We start from the raw sequence: 22,031 nt of genomic DNA, 5'->3' as shown, positions 1-22,031 counted from the left end.
GCACCCTATATCTTTAAAAAAATATATAAATATATAGAAAATATTTTTGTGAATTCAGTTTACTCCCCTTCTCATTATGGCTTCACTGTAGAGTTTTCTCCCAGATGACTTTTGTAAAATGAAAAGCTACGGAAGTGTCATTGCCTTCAGTGAGGTTTTTCACTGATGAGGTTGGTCACATGTCAAAAGGAATAGGGAACATCCTGCAACGGACCCAGTACAAACACTAGTCAGCTGAACCGGTTCAGGGAAGGAGTTTGCAAATATGGACTCAGTCTATTAAGATGAATATGCAGTATAGAAAAACTGTTTTCTTCCCTTTTTTTTTTTGTATTGAAAATGTAACCTAAAAAAGTACTTCAAAGAGCCACTGACTTGGCAGATGGAAATACCAGGGGTGAAATCCTGGCCCCATTGAATTATTATTTATTATTTATATTACTGTAGCCTATGAGCCTTACTCAGGGACCAGGACCCCTTTGTGTCAGGTGCTGTACAAACAGAACACACAGATGTTCCCTGCCCCCAAAGAGCTAACTAGGTAAGTATAAGACAAGAGGCAAAGAAGTTTTACCAGTTTAAACATGACACACAAGACCTGAATTATAAAGATGGTATTCAACATTCATTGTCCTTACATAACTGCTATGTTATAGCAGTTTTGGACATTAGTGCAGAATAATGTAATATTTGTTTCCAAATGGAAGGATAAGAAATTTGAGTTAAAATTAAGCAGCTTGTTTAAAATACTTAGACTTCCTGAAGTACAGGTTCAAATCCCAGGCAGGTAGACCAATCCATTTTTTCTTCCAATGTAGATAAATTGAGTACTATTCACTTTGAAATGTGAGGATCTTTGGGATCAAATGTTTGCCCTGCATAAACACTATCATAAGACAAGGGGCTTGCCCCAGCACCTTAAAACATTTTTTTTTCCATTTCCCACAATGCTATACAAGCATGGGTTATACTGGTTAGTTGCACCCCCACACCTCAGGAGTGGCACTGCTTGAATGGTGTTGTGTGTATGTTTATATAGTTTATGAAATATTTTTGTATCCTTTGGGATGCTGGGCACTAAAAATGTAAAATATTTCTCTTGGGGAAACTGCACCAGAACCGTGAATAGAGAAGAGAGCACTTTACACAAGCACATGACAATATGTGCCCAGACAACATGTCAATTTTGATTCCACCTACTTAGTTTACTGTTACTGTTGACTTCAAGCAAAATATAATTGCATGTAAAACAGAACTGCCTATAAAGGAGGTATTTACACAGAAAAATTGTGTACCTGTGAAGTACAGTTCAAGATTGTTCTGCTTGCCTTCAGATGTGTCTATTTGTATGTACTTGTACAAGGCATTTTAGATTGAAAGGCCCTCTTAAACCTGGGTGATCTTTGGTCCAGGGAGCAAAAGATTAGTTCCAGATGTGGTCATGCTCTTCTAGTCCTTCAAAAGTAACTACTGCACCATCTGTTTTGTAATGGACAATTTCAAAGAGTGCCAAGAGGATGTTAAAGACATTGGTCAAATGACTAGAGATAACTCTCACACACACAAATTCTAGAGGTCATAGTGCCTCAGACAAATTCATATTTTCACTTTTCAATCATTCTGCCACCATGGGAACTCAGGGAACAATTCTCTGTCCTTCCAGAATAAGGCTTTGAAAATGTGTTCCAGAATATGACTATTGTTAATATATTGGGCCAAATTCAGAATGGAATTCAGTGGAGTGATTGGAAATCAATGGTAACAGATCCTCTTACATCTGGTGTGAAAGATTCCTGGTATGTATTGAAAACAATTTTGTTTTCTTTTTAGTGGAATCTCTGAAGGAGGTTAAAACTAAACTTGTTTAAACTGGCTGATTGACCATAACAAATGAAAGAGCTGACACACAAACTGAGCTGTTTTCAACATGGAATATGGGGTTGTTGCAGATCATCAAAATGGGAGTTCTTTCTATGTTTGATCTCAGTATTCATGAAATAAGAGGAGTGAGTCAGTCTTTCTATGTATGATATTACTTATCAATAGCCAGGTTCATTATGGTCTGTGCCTGTATATCTAAGATACTAGCCACTAACCAGGGGTGAATCAGAATTTTGTTAACTGCTAAACTTTATTCCATGTTGCTTATTTCAGACACAATAAAAGAGGTTATAGATAAATTTGTGTCTACTTACTGCCAATTTATGTGCCCCCAAATATCAGTTGTTTTACTATGTTTTGATTTAACTGATCTTCTCAGGCCAGGCTCCATGTCTTTTCATTTACCTGTAAAATGCTATACAGAGTGATGGCAAAAATAAATAACAATGGTTTTGAAATGAGTATTAGATTTTTAGTGATCTCCCAATGTGAATGCAAAATCAAACTTTTGGCTCTATTGTGAGTTTTGGCCAAAGCCAGGAATTTTCATGGGCACCCAGCCAACAACAGAGTACTATATCCCCTTTTCAGCTTAAAACAAACTTGGCTGATTCTGCAACTGCGCTCTAGCATCAACATCACAGAATTGAAGATGACTGTGAAGTAGGAATGGGTCAAGTTCTGTGGTCAGTTACATGAATGTAAACGTGGATTTCAGCTGAAGATTTACACCAATAGTTGAGAGAATAATTTCGTCCAAAATGAACTGAAAAAAATGGGAAAGCTACTACATGCTTTGTGTCAAAAATATCAATTCCAGGGCAATAACTGTCAGTGTGGCCTTAAGAATTCACATTTTCTGCATTATCCACAGCAAGTGAGTCATCAGCAAAAATAAATTAAGAGAAATAATAAAATCACTCCAGTTCATTCTTCTGCTAGTCTGCCCAATGCATCCTGTCATCCCCTCTCTCTCAGATCTCAATCCTGCAATGAGCTCTGCGCACGCAGATTGCTGCACCTGAATAGTCCCCGTTGATTTTTATGTGGTTCCTCCCCCTGTAGAGCTCATTGCAAGATAAGGGCCTTAGATTGTCCCCTATTTAGGGGAGGGTTTATCTTCATTCCATATCTTCACAGTTTGAAGTGCATCACTGGCACTTTAAGAAATAATATAAAAACAATAATAGCACAACTCCTTGCCACTTTCTCTCCTTGGTATTACTATCATTTAATTTTTCATTGTTTGTGTCATGGGGGGGGGGGGATTCAGGAGTAGGGGGGATCCTTCCTGGGTTATTTTGCATCCATTGCATTTTAAAATGGAAAAACAAACTGGAAAGCAGACTAGAACACTTCCACTCTAAAGGGCTTCAGTTAACTCTTAAAGTTCCAAAGAAATATTATTGAAAGGGGTAAAAGTAAGTGTATGTGGGAGTATGTGTACAAACCTTTTCTGTCTGAAGGCCATGGTGTGTTAATAGATAACAAGGGTGAGTAAATAATCCCACTGTTTTCCTGGTTCATATTCTATAGGCTAAATTCTGACTTCAACCAGAGTCACACAGCATAGGACAGCTGACCACCTATGTCAGCAATAATGGCTGAAGATAGCAACTGTCAAGGGCTGGGTCAGTCAAGTGAAGGGCTGGATGAGCTCTTAGTGGGGGTTCAAATAAAGAAAATCCAAAGAGTTGCTTCCTGCAGCTAATTTCCCCTCACCTCAGGGTGAATTTGATTCCCAGCTCAACCCAAAATCCAGACACACAACCTTTAGAGTTCACTGCTTTTGTGGTCGTCCTGAATGATTAATTTACTCCAGATGAACCCAACCACCCACATTCCCCTCATGGCTCAGTTCCCCGAATGGCAATCTCTACTTGCAGGCCATGCACCTGTGGGACCTATGTTATCATGCTCAGGGTGTGTGTGCTAACCCCCTTGCCAGCTACTGGCTGGGTTATATAGACCCTGTCAAAGTGACATATTTCATTTAAGATGCACCGCTCCAAGAATACATAATCCAGAAAAAAGAAAAGAAAATGATCAGGTTATTCACGGTTACAAATGGACATGCTATTCATCTGGCACATGATGTCTTGAGCAGAGTTCAATTTGTAACAGTAGTTAATCATTCACTTCATTCACAAACGGAAGAGAGCATTTATTTCTTTGAAAAATTTAACTCATTTGTTTCCTGACAGCAGTGGATTGAGACACACAGGAGGCATATTCTTATCTCAGTTACAGCCATGTACATCCAGCGTCACCTCCAGGTAGTTCAGATTTACACCAGTTGAAATGGGTAGAGTTTGTTTCAGAGCATGAGCAGTTTCCAGACGTGTAGACAGAAAATAAGTCACTCTGCTTAATGTTAACATCAGTTTGCCAAAACTTTTTCTGATATTAAATAGAATTTTCCAATAAACCACCTGACCTTCCTCAAGATGAGAAGGAAATCATGACGAGCAGAAGGATTTGGTTTTCAATTCTCTAATGCTAAAAATATAAAGCCAATATTCCAGATTACCAATGTCAATATTTCATACAAAACTCGTCAACTCCATTGCAAAAACCTGTCTTTACTCAGCCCTGCCTCCCATTTCATATTTGGTATTCAGAGCTATTTAGTGCAGGAAATCACTGATTTTCAATTTTCAGTAAACATAGATTCATAGTTTCATAGAGTTTAAGGTCAGAAGGAATCATTAGATCATCTAGTCTGACCTCCTGCATATCCCAGGCCATTAACTTTCTCCGAAATATGCCTATGTTGAGTCCAAAGCATTTTAGCCCTCAGGAGACTAAACTGGTCTGTGCCACAGGCAGAGAACAGAAGAGACCTCTTGCAAGTGACCAACTGAAGCCCTGAAGCATGAGATTAGATTATAATCATTATCATAATGCCACATGTGTTATGAACATGTTGGGCAATCACATTCTTCCCAAGGCCCTTAAAGGAAGGGGATGAACAGGGCTTCAAGGCTGGATGGGATCACCCCAACTATCTAGCCTGACCCTCCCATACACAGGCTGCAGAAATTCTCCAAGAAACTGGATTAAAGGACATCTTTCAGAAAAATATCTAATCTTGTTTTAGAAACGCCAAGTGACGGTGAGTCTCCTCCACGGTAAACTGTCCCAGTGTTTAATCACCTTCACTACTAGGAATCTGCATCTTATTTTAAGGGTGAATTTATGCAACTTCAACTTCCAGCCTTTTACTTATGTTATGCCTTTATCAGACAGGTTGAAAAGCTACTCACTATCAAATATCTTTTCCATGTGTACGTACCTATGCACAGTGATCAAGGCTCCTTCGCTTCAATAAACTGAATAAATTGAGTTCATTTAGCATCACCACATTAAAACTTGTTTTCTGGCAACCGGATCGATTTTGTGACCCGCCTTTGAACTCTTTCGAGTATTTCCACATCCTTCTCGAAGTGCAGACACTAGAAGTGGACACAGTATTCTAGCAATGGTTTTACCAATGCTGTGTATAGAGGCAAGATCACTTTACTACTTCTATAGAATATTCCCCTTTTTATACATCCAAGGATTTCATTAGCCCCTTTGCCATACCATTGCACACAGCTCATGTTGAGGAGATGATCTACAATGACCTTTAAGTCCTTTTCTGAGTCACTGCTTTCAAGACAGAGTCTCAAATCCTGTAGATATAACCTGTGCTTTTTGTTCCCAAATGTATTACCTTGCATTTGGTGGTAATAAAATGCATTTTGTTGGACTGTGACTGTTTAGGCAGCTAATTCAGATCATACTGTAACAATAACTTGTCTTCTTCATTCTTTACTACCCCACTAGTCTTTGTGTCATTTGCAAACTTTACCAGCAAAGATTTTATATCATTGTCTAGATTGTTGATAAAAATATTAAATAGTAAGACCAAGAACCAATTTCTGGAGCCCCTATTGAAACAAGCCCCACACATTAATTTCTCCCCATTAACCGCTACATTATGAGATCTATTTGTAAACCAGTTTTTAATCCATCTGACATGCGCCCCACTAATTTCATATAATGCAAGTTTTTTAACCAAAATACCATATCATATTAACTCAAATGTTTTACAGAAATACAAGACACAAGTATACCATATCAAAACAGTTACCTTTATGAAGCAGACTTGTAATCCCGTGTTTAAAAAAAAAAAAAAAAACGGCAACAGGTTTGTCTGATAAACCTATCTTCCATGAAACCACATTGACTGGCTTTTATTATATTTTTAGCTTCTAACTCCTTGTTGATAGAGTCCTGAATTAACCATTCCATTATTTTTACCTAGAACTGACATCAAGCTAACAGGTCTGTAATTCCCTAGGTCATCCCTTTTACCCTTTTTAAATATTGGAGTCCTTCAGAATTGCACCAATTTTCCAAGATTTGTTAAAAATTAAAATTTATGGTTCAGCAAAGTCTTAACGGAACTAGCTGTAGAGTTATGTGTATCAGTTATCCAGGCCTGTTGATTTGAAAATATTTAATTTTACCAGATGTTGCCTCAGTCCTCCTTTGTTACAGATAATATATCTTCTGCTCGATCCACAACAGCTGGGATGCATAGATACCTCTGTTTCATCCCAAATACAGAACAGAAATAGCTATTGAACATTTCTGCTTTTTGAACACAGCTATTTATAATTTTAGCATTTTCATCTAGCAATGAACCTAGGGTGGTTGGTTTTTTATTCACAATATGTATAAAAATTGCCTTCTTATTGTCTTTTGACTTATTGGCTATTGCTATTTCATTGATTTCCTTGGCTTCCCTTTTCAGTTGCCTACTTTTTTTTTTTAACGTGTTACTTATATGAATACCATTTACTTCCCCATTTTCCCAGCCTTTATAGGTTGATTTTTTTTTTTACATTTTATCGCTGCTTCCAACCAGAATGTCTTTTTGCTTAGCAAAAGTGGTGATGGGGATGGGGTTTGTGTGTGTCTTTGGGAGTGTTGCTTTCTGGGCATCCCGTAAGATATCCTCAAACACTTTCCACTTTAAGTTATGTTCCCATTCAATTATGATGACAATTACTTTAAGCTTTGGAAAATTGGTCTTTTTTGATGTTTCAAATATACACAATACATTGTGACATACTGTAACCCAAGCGAGCACCCTGTAACCCCAATATTCATCATTCATATATGGTTGTGAAACTTCATACAAAACATGCCATGTAAGATATCATATGAAAGGTCATGATCTGCTGAAACTCATTGATTCATCACCACACAATGGGATTACCCAACTCTGGGACACGGCAAAGCCCACCAGGCCATGTGTGGGCTAGTATTTTCCAGGCACATGGACTGAGGGTCTAAAATAAAGGACAGTGGCATCATGCAATTAGCTTTCCTTCCCCCACCTACACTAAAGGCAACAAGAACACTGGGAAGACAAAGACTTGAACTGAGGAGACTGGTGCCAGGCTGAAAAGGAACGCCTGCATAATAAGGACTGTAACTTACCTGCAACATCCAGAGGGGTGAGAGAAACTGCTTGATCCAAATATTGCTTGTCTAAAAAGTTTTAGGATTTAGACTGCATGTTTGCCTTTTATTTTCTTTAGTAACTATCTTTGACTTTTATGCCTACCACTTATAATCACTTAAAATCTATCTTTCTGTAATTATCTTAACCAGTGAGTTTGTCTGAAGTGCTTGGGGAATCTGCTCAGGTTACAAAGGCTGGTACATGTCCACTTTCCTTTGATGAAGTGGCGAACCAGTTAATAAGCTTACACTGATCAAGAGAAGGACTTGAGCTGTGCAAGACAGTATATTCCTGGGGTGCAAGGCTGGGGGCTTGCTGGTGTTTCAGTGTGTATAGTTCATGAGAGTATTTATTCAATTTAGCTGGGTGTGCCTCTGCATGCTGGTAGCTGAGTGATAACAGCTGTTGGAGGGGTTAGATGCTTGTCACTGGCAAAGCACTGTAAGAGACAGTCCAGGCTGGAGAGTAAAGGGGGCACAGCCGTCTCAGAATTCCAGGTTGTACCTCGGCGGTCCTGTCACATACATGTTGGTGAAATCATTAATCATGAAATAAGTTAATGTCAAGTGATATCAAATGGGCATATTTGAACTAAATAGATGCAACATATCTTAATGCATGAGAAAAAACAGGTCCATTAAGCAAAGTCTCCAATTAAGCAAATTGATATCAAGAGAGCTTCTCAGTGTTGGGTGTAATTGGGATGAGAGCCTGCCATTTCCAGCAACACTTGTCAGATATCAATTCAAACTTTAAAAAAAGCAGAAAATTAGCAAAAATACTTTTTTATCACTATCATTCATTAAGCCGTTTTCATTCCTCTATTTCAAACCAAAGTATAAATATCTAAACATACGAGCATGTATCTTAATGGACATACCATAAATGTGCATCAGACAAGCAACATAGCATCTGAATTATGTTAAAAATAATGGGAACTGGCATAACCAGGTCAAGGGGCAACCATGTAAAATAACAGAGCATACAGCACCAAGAATTGGCACCAAAGCTACTTAATGGAGCATGTAGATACTGTATGGGAATGGGGTTATGCTCCCTCTAGGTCCTTCGCTCTTTATCACCAATCTTCTCACTTCCACTATATATCGAAATAATTAGGGGAGTCAGATAGGTTGATAAAAGTTCCAGATATCCCCTAAATAAGATATAAACACTGGATAAAAAGAGTGATAGAGGTTAAAGATATCATAATGCCATAACTCCAGTTTTATATGCCACTTCCTTGTTGTTCCTTTAACAATGTACAGTAGGAAGATTTCAGTAAAATGTTTGAAGTTATAGCATAGAACTTTTTTATGCCCAGGCAAGACAGTGACTACAAGGCAAATTTTCAGAGTGTTGAATGGAAGGGTTAAGTGGTGTAATTTTCATTAACATTCACTTATTGGGTCTTCAGAAATTTCTAAACCTCTTGGAGTAGTTTGGGGCAAGTGTTTAGTTCAGTGGACAATGATTTATCAATACATCCGCTACCAAAGTGAAAATGATCCTATTGTGTGCAACAGCAACTTTCATGGGTGTTTCTCAGAAAATGAGTTTATGACTTTGATATTCATTCCTCACTGGCAGACAATTTAATCTTTTCCCTTTGTGGTTCATAGGTCAGTCTTACTAAGTACAAATATATACTTCTTTCTCATTCACAGAGTGCTTTGGGATCCTTGGATGGAAGCTGCTACTATAAGTGCATAGAACAGGGGTTCTCAAACCGGGGTCGGGACCCCTCAGAGGTTCACAAGGTTATTACATGAGGGGTTGAGAGCTATCAGCCTCCACCCCAAACCCTGCTTTTCCTCCAGCATTTATAATGGTGTTAAATATATAAAAAATGTGTTTTTAATTTATAAGGGGGGGGGTCGCACTCAGAGGCTTACTATGTTAAAGGGGGTCACCAGTACAAAAGTTTGCAAACCACTGGCATAGTATTTGTTGTTGTTATATTATGTTGTAACAATCGGGCTAGGGTGAATGTGTACTACTGGGTTACCTGGATGAAATCAGAAATGGTGAAATGTGCATCTGTCACGTTATTGATTTGAACTGGGACCATATAGAACATGGTTGCAACCAAGGTCCTGTAGTGGCACCAAATCTTGTATAAAGGGGGTCAAATGAGGTGTCTAAGATAAGGTTATGGTTTACTGGTTATGATTATGCTGTCTATATGTGTGTATCAATTTTGTAGTTGAAGTTATGAATATTGGCTCTATACTGTCTGTATTTCAAACTTATGCTTGCTTCTGCGTGACATCCCAGACAAGTTGGTGTTAGCTCTGCCTAGCCTGCTTGATGGCCCATTAAGGACCATCAGCTATACAACTGACCCATTGAGAGAAGGCAGATACGCCTTGTAACTCAGCAAAGTATGCAGGAACTTGCCCATGTGACTCCAGACTCCATTTTGCTATAATTTTCCACAGTAAGAACAAAGAGGTGTTCTTACACCTGGAAAAGACTATAAAAGGCTGATGCCTCATCTCCATCTTGTCTTCAATCCTGCTTCTTACCTCTGGAGGGACTTTGCTACAAACTGAAGCTCTGAACAAAGGACTGAATGACCCATCCCAGCTGTGGATGTACTCCAGAGACTTGATTTAAACCTGCAGTTTATTTCATCACTGCTACAAGCTTGAACCAAGAACTTTGCCATTACTGTACGTAATTGATTCCATTTAACCAATTCTGGCTCTCATCCATATATTTTTCCTTTTATGAATAAACCTTTAGATTTTAGATTCTAAAGGATGGCATCAGCGTGATTTGTGGGTAAGATTTGATTTGTATATTGACCTGGGTCTGGAGCTTGATGCTTTGGGATCGAGAGAACCTTTTTTCTTTTACTGGGGTATTGGTTTTCATAACCATTTGTCCCCATAACGAGTGGCACTGGTGGTGATACTGGGAAACTGGAGTGTCTAAGGGAATTGCTTGTGTGACTTGTGGTTAGACCAAAGTCCTCTTTGTCTGGCTGGTTTGGTTTGCCTTAGTGGTGGAAAACCCCCAGCTTTGGGCTGTAACTGCCCTGTTTTAAGCAATTAGTCCTGAATTGGCACTCTCAGTTGGGTCCTGCCAGAACCAGCATCATTACAGCATCATAAACCCATATCACTATCAGGTATCAGAAATTCTCCTCTTGTTCAAGTGATAGGGTCTTTACATTTGGAGGAAGATTTGAAAACTATTCTGCTGCTGTGAAGATGCAGGTGAGCAGCACAGTGCCAACTGTAGGCCTACCTGGCCAGAGGTTTATTACATCAAAGTTTCTCAAGTTGTGGTATATGGAACATTTGTTATTGGTCTTCGGAGCATTTACTTGTCATATAATGCTGGATGCTCCTCCTTATTTCCAGCTGTTAATTGTACTGAGTCAGCTAACACTCCTTTAAATATTGTCCCACTGTTACTGTTCCACGTAACCAATTGCTGTAGTTATCAGAAAGGATGCTAGGTGATTATAAATAGGAAGGCAGGTGACCCACAAGACAATCTCTGTATTAAAAGATGACACACACTATGGATATTTTGAGACCATCTGGTGTTACCATTCCTTTTAATTGCATTGTATGTTTATAACATGAAACGGAGTGTCTGGATCCCTTGATTGCAAATTGGTTATTGATACACCCGTCCAAAAACAGTGCTGGACGTCACAGAACAAATTCAAAGCCAGGGTCGCTGCCCTGAGGACCTTTCAGCCTAATTAACTTGGAACGAATGTCCGGGAGAGCTTGTTTGTTACTGCTGAGATTGAACGGTACCTGCTGGCTCATTTCATGCTCAGACTAGAGCCGAGGACGCTCCCGCAGCGGCCTGTACTAGCTAAGGCCCCCCAGCTGTCAGTGCCAGGACACCTCTGGCCTTGGGGCATGTCGCATCTGAGCCGCCCCACCGCCAGAGACCCCGGCCTGCGACAGAGCTGGGGCCCTGGGGATCCACGTCCATCCACCCCTCCCCGGGGCCACTAGCGCTCTAGCCCCGTTATGACCAAGGCGGGGCTGAGCCGCTCAATGCGCCCCCGGTTTGGGATGAGCTCAGCGCTGGGGCTCCCGCTCCGTCCCCACTGTGGGGCTGCCTGGAGCCGCATTTGCCTGCCCTCGGGCCGGACCCTTTGGACTCCCCGGGCTGGCGTCTCGTTGCCTTGTAGCAGGGCGCGGGGCCCCGGCAGGCTGGAGCCCCAGCCCAGTGGGCGGGCCGGGAGGCAGGGCCAGCCGGCTGGCTCCGCGCAGCTGCTCGGGCCGGGCGCAGGCGCAGCAGCCTGTTCCCCTTCGGGAAGCGGGTTCCGACCCGCAACGCTCCGTCAATGAGCTGCGAGGTGCGTAGCCTGCAGCCGGGCCGGCGGGTGTTTACACGGCACCGGGACGGGGCAGGGCGGTCAGCCGGAAACGTGCCGCTCCGCCCGGCGGGGCTCGCTCCCTGCTCCCCTAGGGAGAGCCGGCAGTAGCCGCTCTGCAGTGCCCCGGGCAGCCCCTTCGCTCAGGGCGTGCTGGTGATTGCTGGACTCGGCGCTCGGGCAGCTGCAGGGGGATCGGGTGACCACGGGACAGCTGGTAATCAGCCTCCCCCGACACTCCCCATTTATTCTGTTGCGGGAGTCACAAGAACACTGGCCACCTCCTTAAGGGCCCCCAATTTAGTAAGCAGTTGCAGCCGGGCCTAATTAATCATGTACGGGCTTGGGGAGCCTGGGCTGCAGTCACTGTCATGAGCTGTCCTGGCTATCGTGCCTAAAACGAGATCAGGCATTAACGCGAAGAAGTGAAACGAAAGTGGAGAACCACGGACTCGCATGTGATTTTTTAAAAAAATCGTAACGCTTAATCCAGCATTCTTCCTTGGATGATGTTGATGGGTCTGGGGCCCATTTCCTGCGCTATAAATACCCATTGAGGAGACAGGAGATGAATGGTGTGTAATCTGAATGGCGATTTGTCTTTCAACAGGTTGTTGCGCTGTACTTTGCCAGGAGCGCTGAATTGGCAGGTGTTCGCTCTGAGATTATTTCTGTACCGCAACAATTAACCTCTCTACAGCTGTGGGAAGAAATTGTTAAAAGGCATCCAAGGTAGATTTAGACTAGAGCATACCTCTGGTGCGCCTCAAGTTTGGGGTTTTGTAAACTGTTACCGGAATTACAAATGTAATATAGTTGAATTAAATGTATGTCATTTTTTCAGTATAATAAAAGTAGCAAAATCTGTTCTACATTTTGCTACTTGGGATCTTATTTGTGAGCATGTAGTTCTACAAATATGTTCAAAAGAGTGAATATTTCACTGATTTTTGCATTAAACTGGTTGGCATTAGTAGCAGCAGCTAAGCTTGCAACTGAAAGGCTGTAATTAAATATTAGAGAGGGTCTTGCCTAAAATCAAACAAAATTGGGTTTTGCGGTAGCAGTAGCAAGTACAGGTCTGTCGCATCTTATGTGCATTTAACATGTGCGATTTCAGCTTTACACAGTTGGCAAAAAAAAAAAAAAGAGGAAAAAGAACAACAATTTTAATACTGTACTTGTAGTGGGACGATTCTGCCCGCCATTCAACTCAATGTAATTTTGACTATACGCAGATTTCGCTTTACGCGCTAACCGTGAAACGGAACCCCCGCGTAAAATGAGACAGGCCTGTAATCAAACTGGAATGTATTTTACCATATAGCCTAATACTGGATTGATTACTAAAACCTATGGACTTTGATCATTTTGTGGCCTGTAGTTTGCAAGTTTTATTCTCCCTATGAAAAGCAAATCAAATTATGTTTTACAGTAGCAAATTGTGCAAAGCTCTTGAAGATGTTACATACCCTGACTTGGCTGGAAAATGAAATTGTGTCTTACCTTTCTGTCAGTAGTCATCACTGGCTTCTAACCAGATCACGAACACATTGACAGATGTGCCAACTGGGCAAGTAAGACTACTTGCATCTGGGCAATAGTATTTTCCCCCGTCTGTGCTATACGCTGTAAGCGCAAAGTATAATTCCTTTATTATGATTGATTTTACCTTTTCTAAATAAAGCTTCACCACTCTTTTCTACTGGACACATGGTATCTTCCTATCCACTGTATATAATTTATTTTTTATTTTGCTTGAAATAACCAGCTCAATTCCTATCTTTAGAAATTTTATTGGTTTGGTTCACCACTCGCCCTTGCCCATGCCCATGAAAAGATAATCACCAAGTCCAAGGGCATACAGTTGTTTGTTGTGATTAAAAAAATAGTACAAATGCAGATGTGTAAGTCGTAATCTTACTACTTCAGCTTCCCTGAGCTATGCACCAGTCAATTCTTCACATTTAACTATGAGAATTCATGCAAACACTTTACTTAAATGTATTTATGCTACTGCTAATCCTTCTCAGACTTGCTGCCATTCAGGATCAAGTGGTTTTCGCTGTTCGCCAGGAATACGTGCTTCTTGGTGATCAGCTTCTGGTCCTGCAGTCAGGTGACGAGGTTGCCATTATCCCACCTATCAGCGGGGGCTAACTCCAGGCAAACACACTTAGGTATGTATAGCTTCTTTTTGTAAATGGCCTATGTGGGTTGATCGTGCATTGAAACATTGCTGGAATTCTTTTTTTAATTTTCCTCTCTGTTTAGGGTCTAGTGATTTGTGGATGACTTTCCCCTTCTGCTAGTACTCTCTGAGAAGGTGTAACACGCATCCCCTGCAGTAGACAGCCATGATGCTGATACTGAGGTGTAAGTTGGTGCAGGAATAAATGATTAACATATTTGCAACAGATTGGAAAAAGCTTTCAAAATACTTTGGGCTAGATTCACACAGGGGCTTGGTTGCCTAGACAAATCACTGGGATTCACAAAGCCTGAGTTAGGCACTCAGGCTTCCTGGGCAATGAGTGGCAGGAGCTAAGCACGTAAGAGTGGGATTCACAAAAGCCAGCACACTAGGTAAGGAGTGGCATAAACTAGCCAATAGGAGATGCCAAGGAAAAGGATGTGTCCTAAGCCCGACCCCTCTCAAGGAGTTGAGTGCCTCCTTCTGCTTTGGATTCTCAGCTGTGAACCCTCTTTCAGAGTTAGGTACCAAAGGTGATGGTGAAGGACCATCTCTCTCACAACTTTTGGCCCAGCAGTCAGGGTACATCCCTGGGATGTGGAAGACCCCGGGTTCAAGTTGCCCCTCTGCCTGAGAGGGAAAAAGGGATTTGAACAGGGATCTGCTACCTCTCAGACTATGGGAAGTTTTTGATATGGGTCTCCCTCAGTCTTTCGTGTTCGTATATCATTGGAGCGGGAGGACTGGATCCTGTGTCCACTATATCCTGGGTGAGTGCTCTAATCACCGGGCTGTAGAGTCATTCACATGCTCTTGCACTCTGTCTCTCTGGCCCACCGACTAACTCATTATTTATCCACAGTGGAACAGCTTTAATGGGAGAGACTAAGGGAGGCCATGTCAGACTATCCCATAGCCTAGTAGCTACAGCACTCACCGGAGAGGTGACAGATTCCTCTTCAAATCCCTTTTTCCCTCAGGTGGTGGGACTCCTACATCCTAGGTGAGTACCCTAATCACTGGGCCACAAGTTAGGAGGGAGGTCCAGCCCCACCCACCCCCCACTTTGTGTGGTGTTAGCCATGGTCTGAGCACTATGGGATTGGCCCCACGAGTGATTTAGGAGGAGGAAATGCCTATCTTCCATTGCTTTGTGCATCACACTGGGGCTTAGGTGCCCAGCTACCTAGAGTGAGACAATAGTGTGCATGCTCAGAAGCCGAAAAATAGGCTCCCTGGAAACTTTCAATGCAAAAACTTAGGTGCTAGGGAAGGTTGAGTGACTATGGAGTTTGATAGCAGCTAAGCAGGGGTTTTATGAAGACTAGTGGTGCCTAAGTCCCTTTGATAATGTCCTTTAAGTTGTATTTTTTTAAAGATCTTTTCGTGCTTTTATAGTTGTTGGCTTTCAGTAGAGGTGCCAATCCTCATGGTTGGCTAATATCACAATAAAAAGAAACCTTTTTTCACTTTGACTTTTTAAAATTAAGATGCTAGAGAGATGATTTAAAGCAATTTTGAAAGATAAAATTATCCTGTTTCTCTTTTGCTAAAAGAAGATCTCTCCTTTCAGATAGTCTCAGTGGATGAAATACTCACTGTCTCAAGAACTATAAATCGGGATAACTCCACTGATTTTATGCTGGTGCAACTGAGAGCAGAATCTAGCTCACTGCTGTTAAACGAGCTCCTCCTCATGCTTCCCAGATTAAGTGACATCTCTTGTTCCCATAGAAAGTGGAGGTGTCCCTTTCTGGACTGGTTGCTGCTCTATCAATGAGCCCTGGCTGAAAGAATGCTTTTAAACTGCCCCTGGAGCAGTTTTTTTTATCATAATAAGGTTCCCTGCCTTCTTCTAACTCCAGACAGTTTATAATTTGACATTCTTACTATTGCCAGTCATACAGTAGGACATGCTAGCACAAGGGTCTCTGTTAGCTGATCCCACTGCAGACTAGGTCCTAGAATTGGTATATTAAAACAAACTGAGCCCCTGTACCTCCAGAAATTGCCAACAAGAAGTGCAATTAGTGTTCTCCCAGCGAAGGGGCTAAGAACTAATTCTGCATGGGGACTGACCTTTTTCATTTCTGCTGGTGAGCCCTACAGCTGAGGCATGTTAGTGGGTGCCATACATTTGCTGGATAAATTCAGGCCTCACGGCTGTTTAAAAAGCAGCTTCCAAATGGCCAATGTAACCAGAAAAGTAACTTATTAAATCTTTGAGTTCTGTAGCTTTCTGTTTCCTTCCAGAGAAGCCATGAATGAAAATAAAGATGAGTCCAAAGATTTCATCAAACTGAACTATGAAAAACTCTCTACAGATGAAGTGTCAGAGCTGGTGATTTCTCCATGCTGTGGGGCTGTGTCCCTGTTCATAGGTGAGTTTAATGCTCCTAAAATAAATCCCTGGATGTGTATATCCATCAGTAAGTAGAGCACAGGTCACCTCATAAGTTCAACCTCTTGCTTCTGAGACTACTTAAAAAATAAGTCTCTTGGACAAACCAATAATATTTAGCAAATTATGTATTAATCATTTCGAGCAAGATCGTGGCCAGCCCTCATGCAATAGGGAATGAGGTCCTAAGGAGCCTCCTTGCTGGTGTGGTCAGCCTCGAATTGCAGCCCCTATATTGAGGAGCACAGGGACTGCTAGTTTCTCCCCCGGAGCAACTTACACAAAAGGAGATGGGGAGTAGATAGAACTATGGTTCTGTCAACCCCATGTGCTGACCACCAGGGCTGTCCCTCCACCACCCTCCAGTGTAGGGCTGGGGTTAAATGTCACAGTATAGCCCATATGCAACTTACCTCTTCATAAAATAGTATCTGAAGAGATGAGACTTAATTTTAGCCTTGTGGTTAGTATATCAGGACCTACATTTTCAGAACCCTTTGTGCTTAGAAGTTAGTACCATTGTGTGCCTAAATTCCATATAGTTATTCATGTTGTATGAGCAACTGCAGTGACAACAGGCACAACTTTCTAAACATAGATTCATAGATTCTAGGACTGGAAGGGACCTCGAGAGGTCATCGAGTCCAGTCCCCTGCCCGCATGGCAGGACCAAATACTGTCTAGACCATCCCTGATAGACATTTATCTAACCTACTCTTAAATATCTCCAGAGATGGAGATTCCACAACCTCCCTAGGCAATTTATTCTAGAATTTTTAAATTAATGGAGATATCCCATCTCCTAGAACTGGAAGGGACCTTGAAAGGTCATCGAGTCCAGCCCCCTGCCTTCACTAGCAGGACCAAGTACTGATTTTGCCCCAGATCCCTAAGTGGCCCCCTCAAGGATTGAACTCTCAATCCTGGGTTTAGTAGGCAAATGCTCAAACCACTGAACTATCCCTCCCCCCATAGGGCCAGATCTGTGCTAGTGAAGATGTTGCCATCTTGGACATTGGTAACTCCAGCATGTAAAATCTGTGGGTTAAATTCTGTCCTTTTTATACGTTAAGAATTGCTAACGTACTTAAAAAACAATCACTTCCATCTCATTGCAGTGAGCTGGTTGAACCTTTTCCAGAATAAGAAATATGTAGTTTGACATTCTTAGATCGTATGCTCTTTGGGGCAGGGAGTATATTTTTGTTCTAGCACAATGGAGTCCTGACCCAGGACTGGAGCTCCCACGTACTATTGCAATAGAAATAAATAACTTATTTGTTTTTAGTAATTCATTTATTTTTAGGTACTACAAGGAATAACTTTGAAGGGAAAAAGGTGATTCACTTAGAATATGAAGCATACTCACCAATGGCAGAAGCTGAAATAAAGAAAATCTGTAGAGATGTCAGACAGAAATGGCCTTCAGTCAAACATATAGCAGTGCACCATAGACTTGGGTATGTATGACCAAGATGTATCTAACTAAATCTGAATTAAATGTCAGTATGCTTGTAATTGCATATGGTGTGGGCAGGAACCTGCATATTCTCTGCTGCGAAACCTGCCACTGAATCCACCCCTTGTTGCAAAATTGTGCTGCAGTGCCTGGTCATTTTCAAAAATCAGTTTCCATCTCTGAGTTGCCAAAGAAACTTTCAAAACCTGAACCACGTACAAACCAGTGCAGTGATGGATGCCTGAGGCTGCACGTAGCCTGAAACACAGTGAAAATAAAACTAAGATTTAACTGAAGCTGCCATAGTGTTTCCAGTCTCTTGCCCTGGGGTACCACAGAATCCAAGCCCTTCACTACAGAAATTAAGTCAAGTTTACCAGAGTATACAAGGTCTAGAATTCAGTCCTACCCTGGAATATCTTTGAAATAGGCATTGCCAGTCATGCTGGCTAGGAGATCAAGGGTTTTTCCCATGACTTGACAATTACCCTTTTGTTGAGTTTAAAATGCAGATCCATTGGAAAGTAATGGTGCATGAATCTTACCAGGTCCATCCTGTACTAGGATCTCCTGGAATCAGTGAAATCAGTGGGTAGATGCAGGTTTTGGTGCTAGTGGAGCCTGATTTGGGATCAGGGTCTAATTTGAGCACATCACAAATGGCTGCCTCCCCACCTCTCAGCAAAGATAACCTAGCATTACTGAACAGTGGTAATGTGAGACTTCACTTCTTTTTACAAAATGTATTACACTAGATGAAAAATATCCTCATAATTTGAAACTAAAAATCTTTACAAACTCAGTATGGATGCAGAACCGTGCTATTAGCAGGCCAAACTGCACTGCCAGGTTCACATGTGCAGCCTGTCAGTGATTATGCAGGTACACAGAGGCTAGAACTGGCCCTTACTGATTGATACTTGTTCACTGGTAAAACAGTCCCTTGCAATGGGTTTCACAATCATTTTTGCAAGTTAGCAAAGTTCTGCTCTATGCTGTATTGTCTAGAACAATTTTCCTATCTAATCCTATAAACCTGTTTTAAAAAGAAAAATTGAGGAAATAAGTTTGTAAAAAGCGTAGGATTTGAACATCGGTTTTGTGTTTTTTAGAGTATAAGCTGTTTGGGACAAGGATGCTCATTTACTTTGTGTTGTGTACAGTGCCTTGGGAGAATGGAGCCCAGCCATTGTTGAGGACTTTAGATGCTAATGCACTGTAAATGTTACGTCCAATGTCCTATTCTTGTCTTTTCCTAGTTTAGTTCCAGTAACAGAAGCAAGTGTGATTGTAGCAGTCTCCTCTCCACACCGAGTGGCATCTCTTGAGGCTGTGCACTACTGCATCAACACTTTGAAAGCAACTGTTCCAATTTGGAAAAAGGTGAATTTAAGTATTGCACTTTACAAAAAGTGCCAACCTTCGTCTTCACCATGCTCTCTGTCTCTGGAGTCTGATAGTTGTATAAGCACTTAAAACCGTTAGCTGTCCACTTCTGTGATTTATATTGCAGAGGGATGTCAGGGACTGTGGCTATGGTCTGAGAAAGGATGATCAGTGCTTTGGGACAGGACTGGTTCTGGGTTTCCAGATGTTCAGTTCTGAGGACTTGGCCCTTGATTGTCAGCTTCCAGTATTTTGGGTGTTAGTCATTTTTTTAGCATCTCTGATTTATGAAAAATTAAATATCCTCCTGTCTTCTTTTTCTGTGTGTCTGCCAAACACTATGCAAATTGTTTGTACTGTATAACTAATAGCAGATTAGCTGTTGAATTTTTGTGCACTGGTTGTATTTGTATGTAGCAGACTCCTGAAGCACTTCCCATTTTTTGTTTTTGTTTGCAGGAGATTTATGAGGAGGAATATTCTTGGAAAGAAAACAAGGAATGCTTTTGGGCAGATGTGGAAAAATAACTCCACCTCCAAAGTCACTCTACTGTGCATGCAGATCAGCCTTTAGTTGTAGATACTTTACAGCAGTGGTGGGTAACCTGCGGCCCATCAGGGTAATCAGCTGGCAGGCTGCGAGACAGTGTTTACATTGACCGTCCGCAGGTGGGAAGCGGGAAACAGTGGCCAGCATGTCCCTGTAGCCCGTTCTACTTCCCGCAGCTCCCATTGGCCGGGAACAGCGAACCACGGCCACTGGGAGCTGTGGGCAGCCATGCCTGCGGACGGTCAATGTAAACACGGTCTTGCGGCCTGCCAGCAGATTACTCTGACGGGCTGCAGGTTGCCCACCACTGCTCTACAGTAAATCTAACTAGTAACAGCATATGCATTATAACAAACACTTGAGTCTAAGACAGAATGAAATACAGACAGTAATTAGATTAAGTTCACAAATAACTTTCGTTTTTTGTAAAATCACCCAGCTGTGGTTTTTTAAATAGCTAGACAGTTTTTTAAAACCATTTCCCCAAAAATTCTTAATCGAAAGGAATCTAGTTTTATATACTATATGCTGCTTTAATACCTTTATTCTGGCACCTTGTGTGTTCACTGCCAGCACTGGAGAGCACAACATGACAATCAGGTTTGTGGTTTTTTAATCTTAAAAATACCCTTTGTTAGTTTTATATGACTGCAAAGTCAACATACCGGCTTTTAGATAGTTTGACACTTTTAATTTGATTAAACGTTTTTGGTACAAGCAGAGAAAAAATATAAATTATCCCCAGAGTTACTAATGGTTACTTCCCAGTAAGCTTTGTTTCATAAAAATATTTTTACTGTGTAGTTGATACTACAGGTCCATCACATTAAGGAAATTTAAAGCTCTTTATTTGAAGTGAGATCATAGACAACTAATTTGCATTAGCAATAAAACACAAACTTAACTGAACTTTAATAGATGTATAGAGGTGACTAGTTTTGAAGCAGCTTTTGCAGCTGTCTTATTCTATGTGTTTAAAAAAGCCAATAGTTGTTACAAAGTAAAAGTGTTAAGTCTCTGACTTGAATTTACAAATGGAAGAATATTTAGAGTTAAGAATAAAATTTCTCATCTTCACTCATTGTTAAAAGGACATTGTCGTCTTGAAACAAAGTCAGTTAAAAAAATTCAGTAGATTTAACAGGAGGAACTAATTAGTTAATGGGGCTACTCACATAAGTAAGGTTACTCACATATACAAATATTATCAATTTGCAGTGTAGTTTTGTATTGTAGAGGTCTCAACTGAGATCAGAGCCCCATTGTGCTCAGCCCTTAGAAACCTAGTGATAGCTTCTGCCCCAGAGAATTTATAATCTTAAATAGACAGAACAGAGAAAGTGTGGGAAGGGAAAGAAGCACAGGGGTGTAGTGACTTGCCCAAGATTACACAACAGGCCATTACACAACACTTGGGCCCTACTTATTTCCTCAGTAGCATTGTCAACTGCACAAAGCAAAAACAGAAAAAGACAGTTCTCTCTCTAATCTTTCAGTCACAGTAATCTTTGGTGTTAGTTTCAACCAGAATAAGTTTTAAAACAAAATCAAAACCCAAAACTTCAAACACAAGTGTGATTAAACTGGGTTCTTGTACTGTTTTTGGTGTACTTCCTACTGATGGCAGGGGACATCCCTGGGAAGAAGAGACGCCGCTCTTTGCATGTATGCATCTATTATGGGTGTCTGATGTGTCTTCTATGTCACTTTGGCTCTTATATTTAGGTAGGGGAGAGTAAGTTATAGACTGAATTTTCCTTGTTTGGAATGTGCGAGGGAAGAACTATGCTATTTGGATGTGGCTTTGCTGTATGGATTGTTCAGTGCTATCAGCTCCATGAATAAAGATAATTTCTACAGAGATCAATATTTGTTTTTTTTTTTTTTTTTTAAAGTGCAATTATTATACCCAGTGTTTCAAATTCTTGGCAGTAGTGGCTCCACCTGAATCTGTTTCCAGGGAGAGGCCCCAATTCTGGGATCAAGCAAAAAATGGGTATTACTTACAAAGAGAGGTATAGGACTAACATGCCGTATCAGTGGTAGTCTATGAACCAGGCAGAACCAGTGTAGTGCTTATATGCTAGAATTAAAACAGAAAATGACATTGCAAAGTTATACCATATCTGGTTCAGAGGCATCTTATGGAATCTATGGATTTCACTGGTGCTTCTGTAACTAATCTGATGGAAGGAGAATAGAGTAATCACTCACATATCCCCATCATATAAGCAGAGAGAAGATTTCAGATCAAGGGGAATACTACTTCCCTCCCAGTAACCAGGCATAAG

The 22,031-nt window shown here is 41.2% G+C and overlaps 2 protein-coding genes across 5 annotated transcripts; both read left to right on the top strand.

Annotated features, from left to right (window-relative positions):
• The first annotated feature begins 11,575 nt into the window (after nucleotides 1-11,575).
• LOC101947444 (molybdopterin synthase sulfur carrier subunit) lies at nucleotides 11,576-17,741 on the top strand. 3 transcript variants are annotated; one of them, XM_065598913.1, is made up of 6 exons: nucleotides 11,576-11,732; nucleotides 12,361-12,482; nucleotides 13,784-13,930; nucleotides 14,025-14,126; nucleotides 16,198-16,325; nucleotides 17,634-17,741. In XM_065598913.1, the coding sequence occupies exons 1-3, from the start codon at nucleotides 11,721-11,723 to the stop codon at nucleotides 13,908-13,910; spliced, it is 261 nt and encodes an 86-aa protein (XP_065454985.1). In that variant the 5' UTR covers nucleotides 11,576-11,720; the 3' UTR covers nucleotides 13,911-13,930; nucleotides 14,025-14,126; nucleotides 16,198-16,325; nucleotides 17,634-17,741. The 3 variants fall into 3 exon arrangements, with proteins under 3 accessions (XP_065454985.1, XP_008166935.1, XP_042713458.1); XM_008168713.4 differs by lacking the exon at nucleotides 14,025-14,126; XM_042857524.2 differs by lacking the exon at nucleotides 14,025-14,126 and having other exon boundaries at nucleotides 16,180-16,325.
• On the top strand, nucleotides 14,813-21,603 carry LOC135972097 (molybdopterin synthase catalytic subunit-like). 2 transcript variants are annotated; one of them, XM_065598912.1, is made up of 5 exons: nucleotides 14,813-14,947; nucleotides 16,198-16,325; nucleotides 17,652-17,805; nucleotides 19,064-19,187; nucleotides 19,650-21,603. In XM_065598912.1, the coding sequence occupies exons 1-5, from the start codon at nucleotides 14,820-14,822 to the stop codon at nucleotides 19,716-19,718; spliced, it is 603 nt and encodes a 200-aa protein (XP_065454984.1). In that variant the 5' UTR covers nucleotides 14,813-14,819; the 3' UTR covers nucleotides 19,719-21,603. The 2 variants fall into 2 exon arrangements, with proteins under 2 accessions (XP_065454984.1, XP_065454983.1); XM_065598911.1 differs by having other exon boundaries at nucleotides 14,820-14,947; nucleotides 16,180-16,325.
• Nucleotides 21,604-22,031: the final 428 nt, after the last annotated feature.

Source organism: Chrysemys picta, chromosome 6 (genome assembly GCF_011386835.1).
Source record: "Chrysemys picta bellii isolate R12L10 chromosome 6, ASM1138683v2, whole genome shotgun sequence".
NCBI lineage: Eukaryota > Metazoa > Chordata > Testudines > Emydidae > Chrysemys > Chrysemys picta.
The sequence above is the reverse complement of the archived record's forward strand: the minus strand, read 5'-3'. Positions and strand labels throughout refer to the sequence as shown.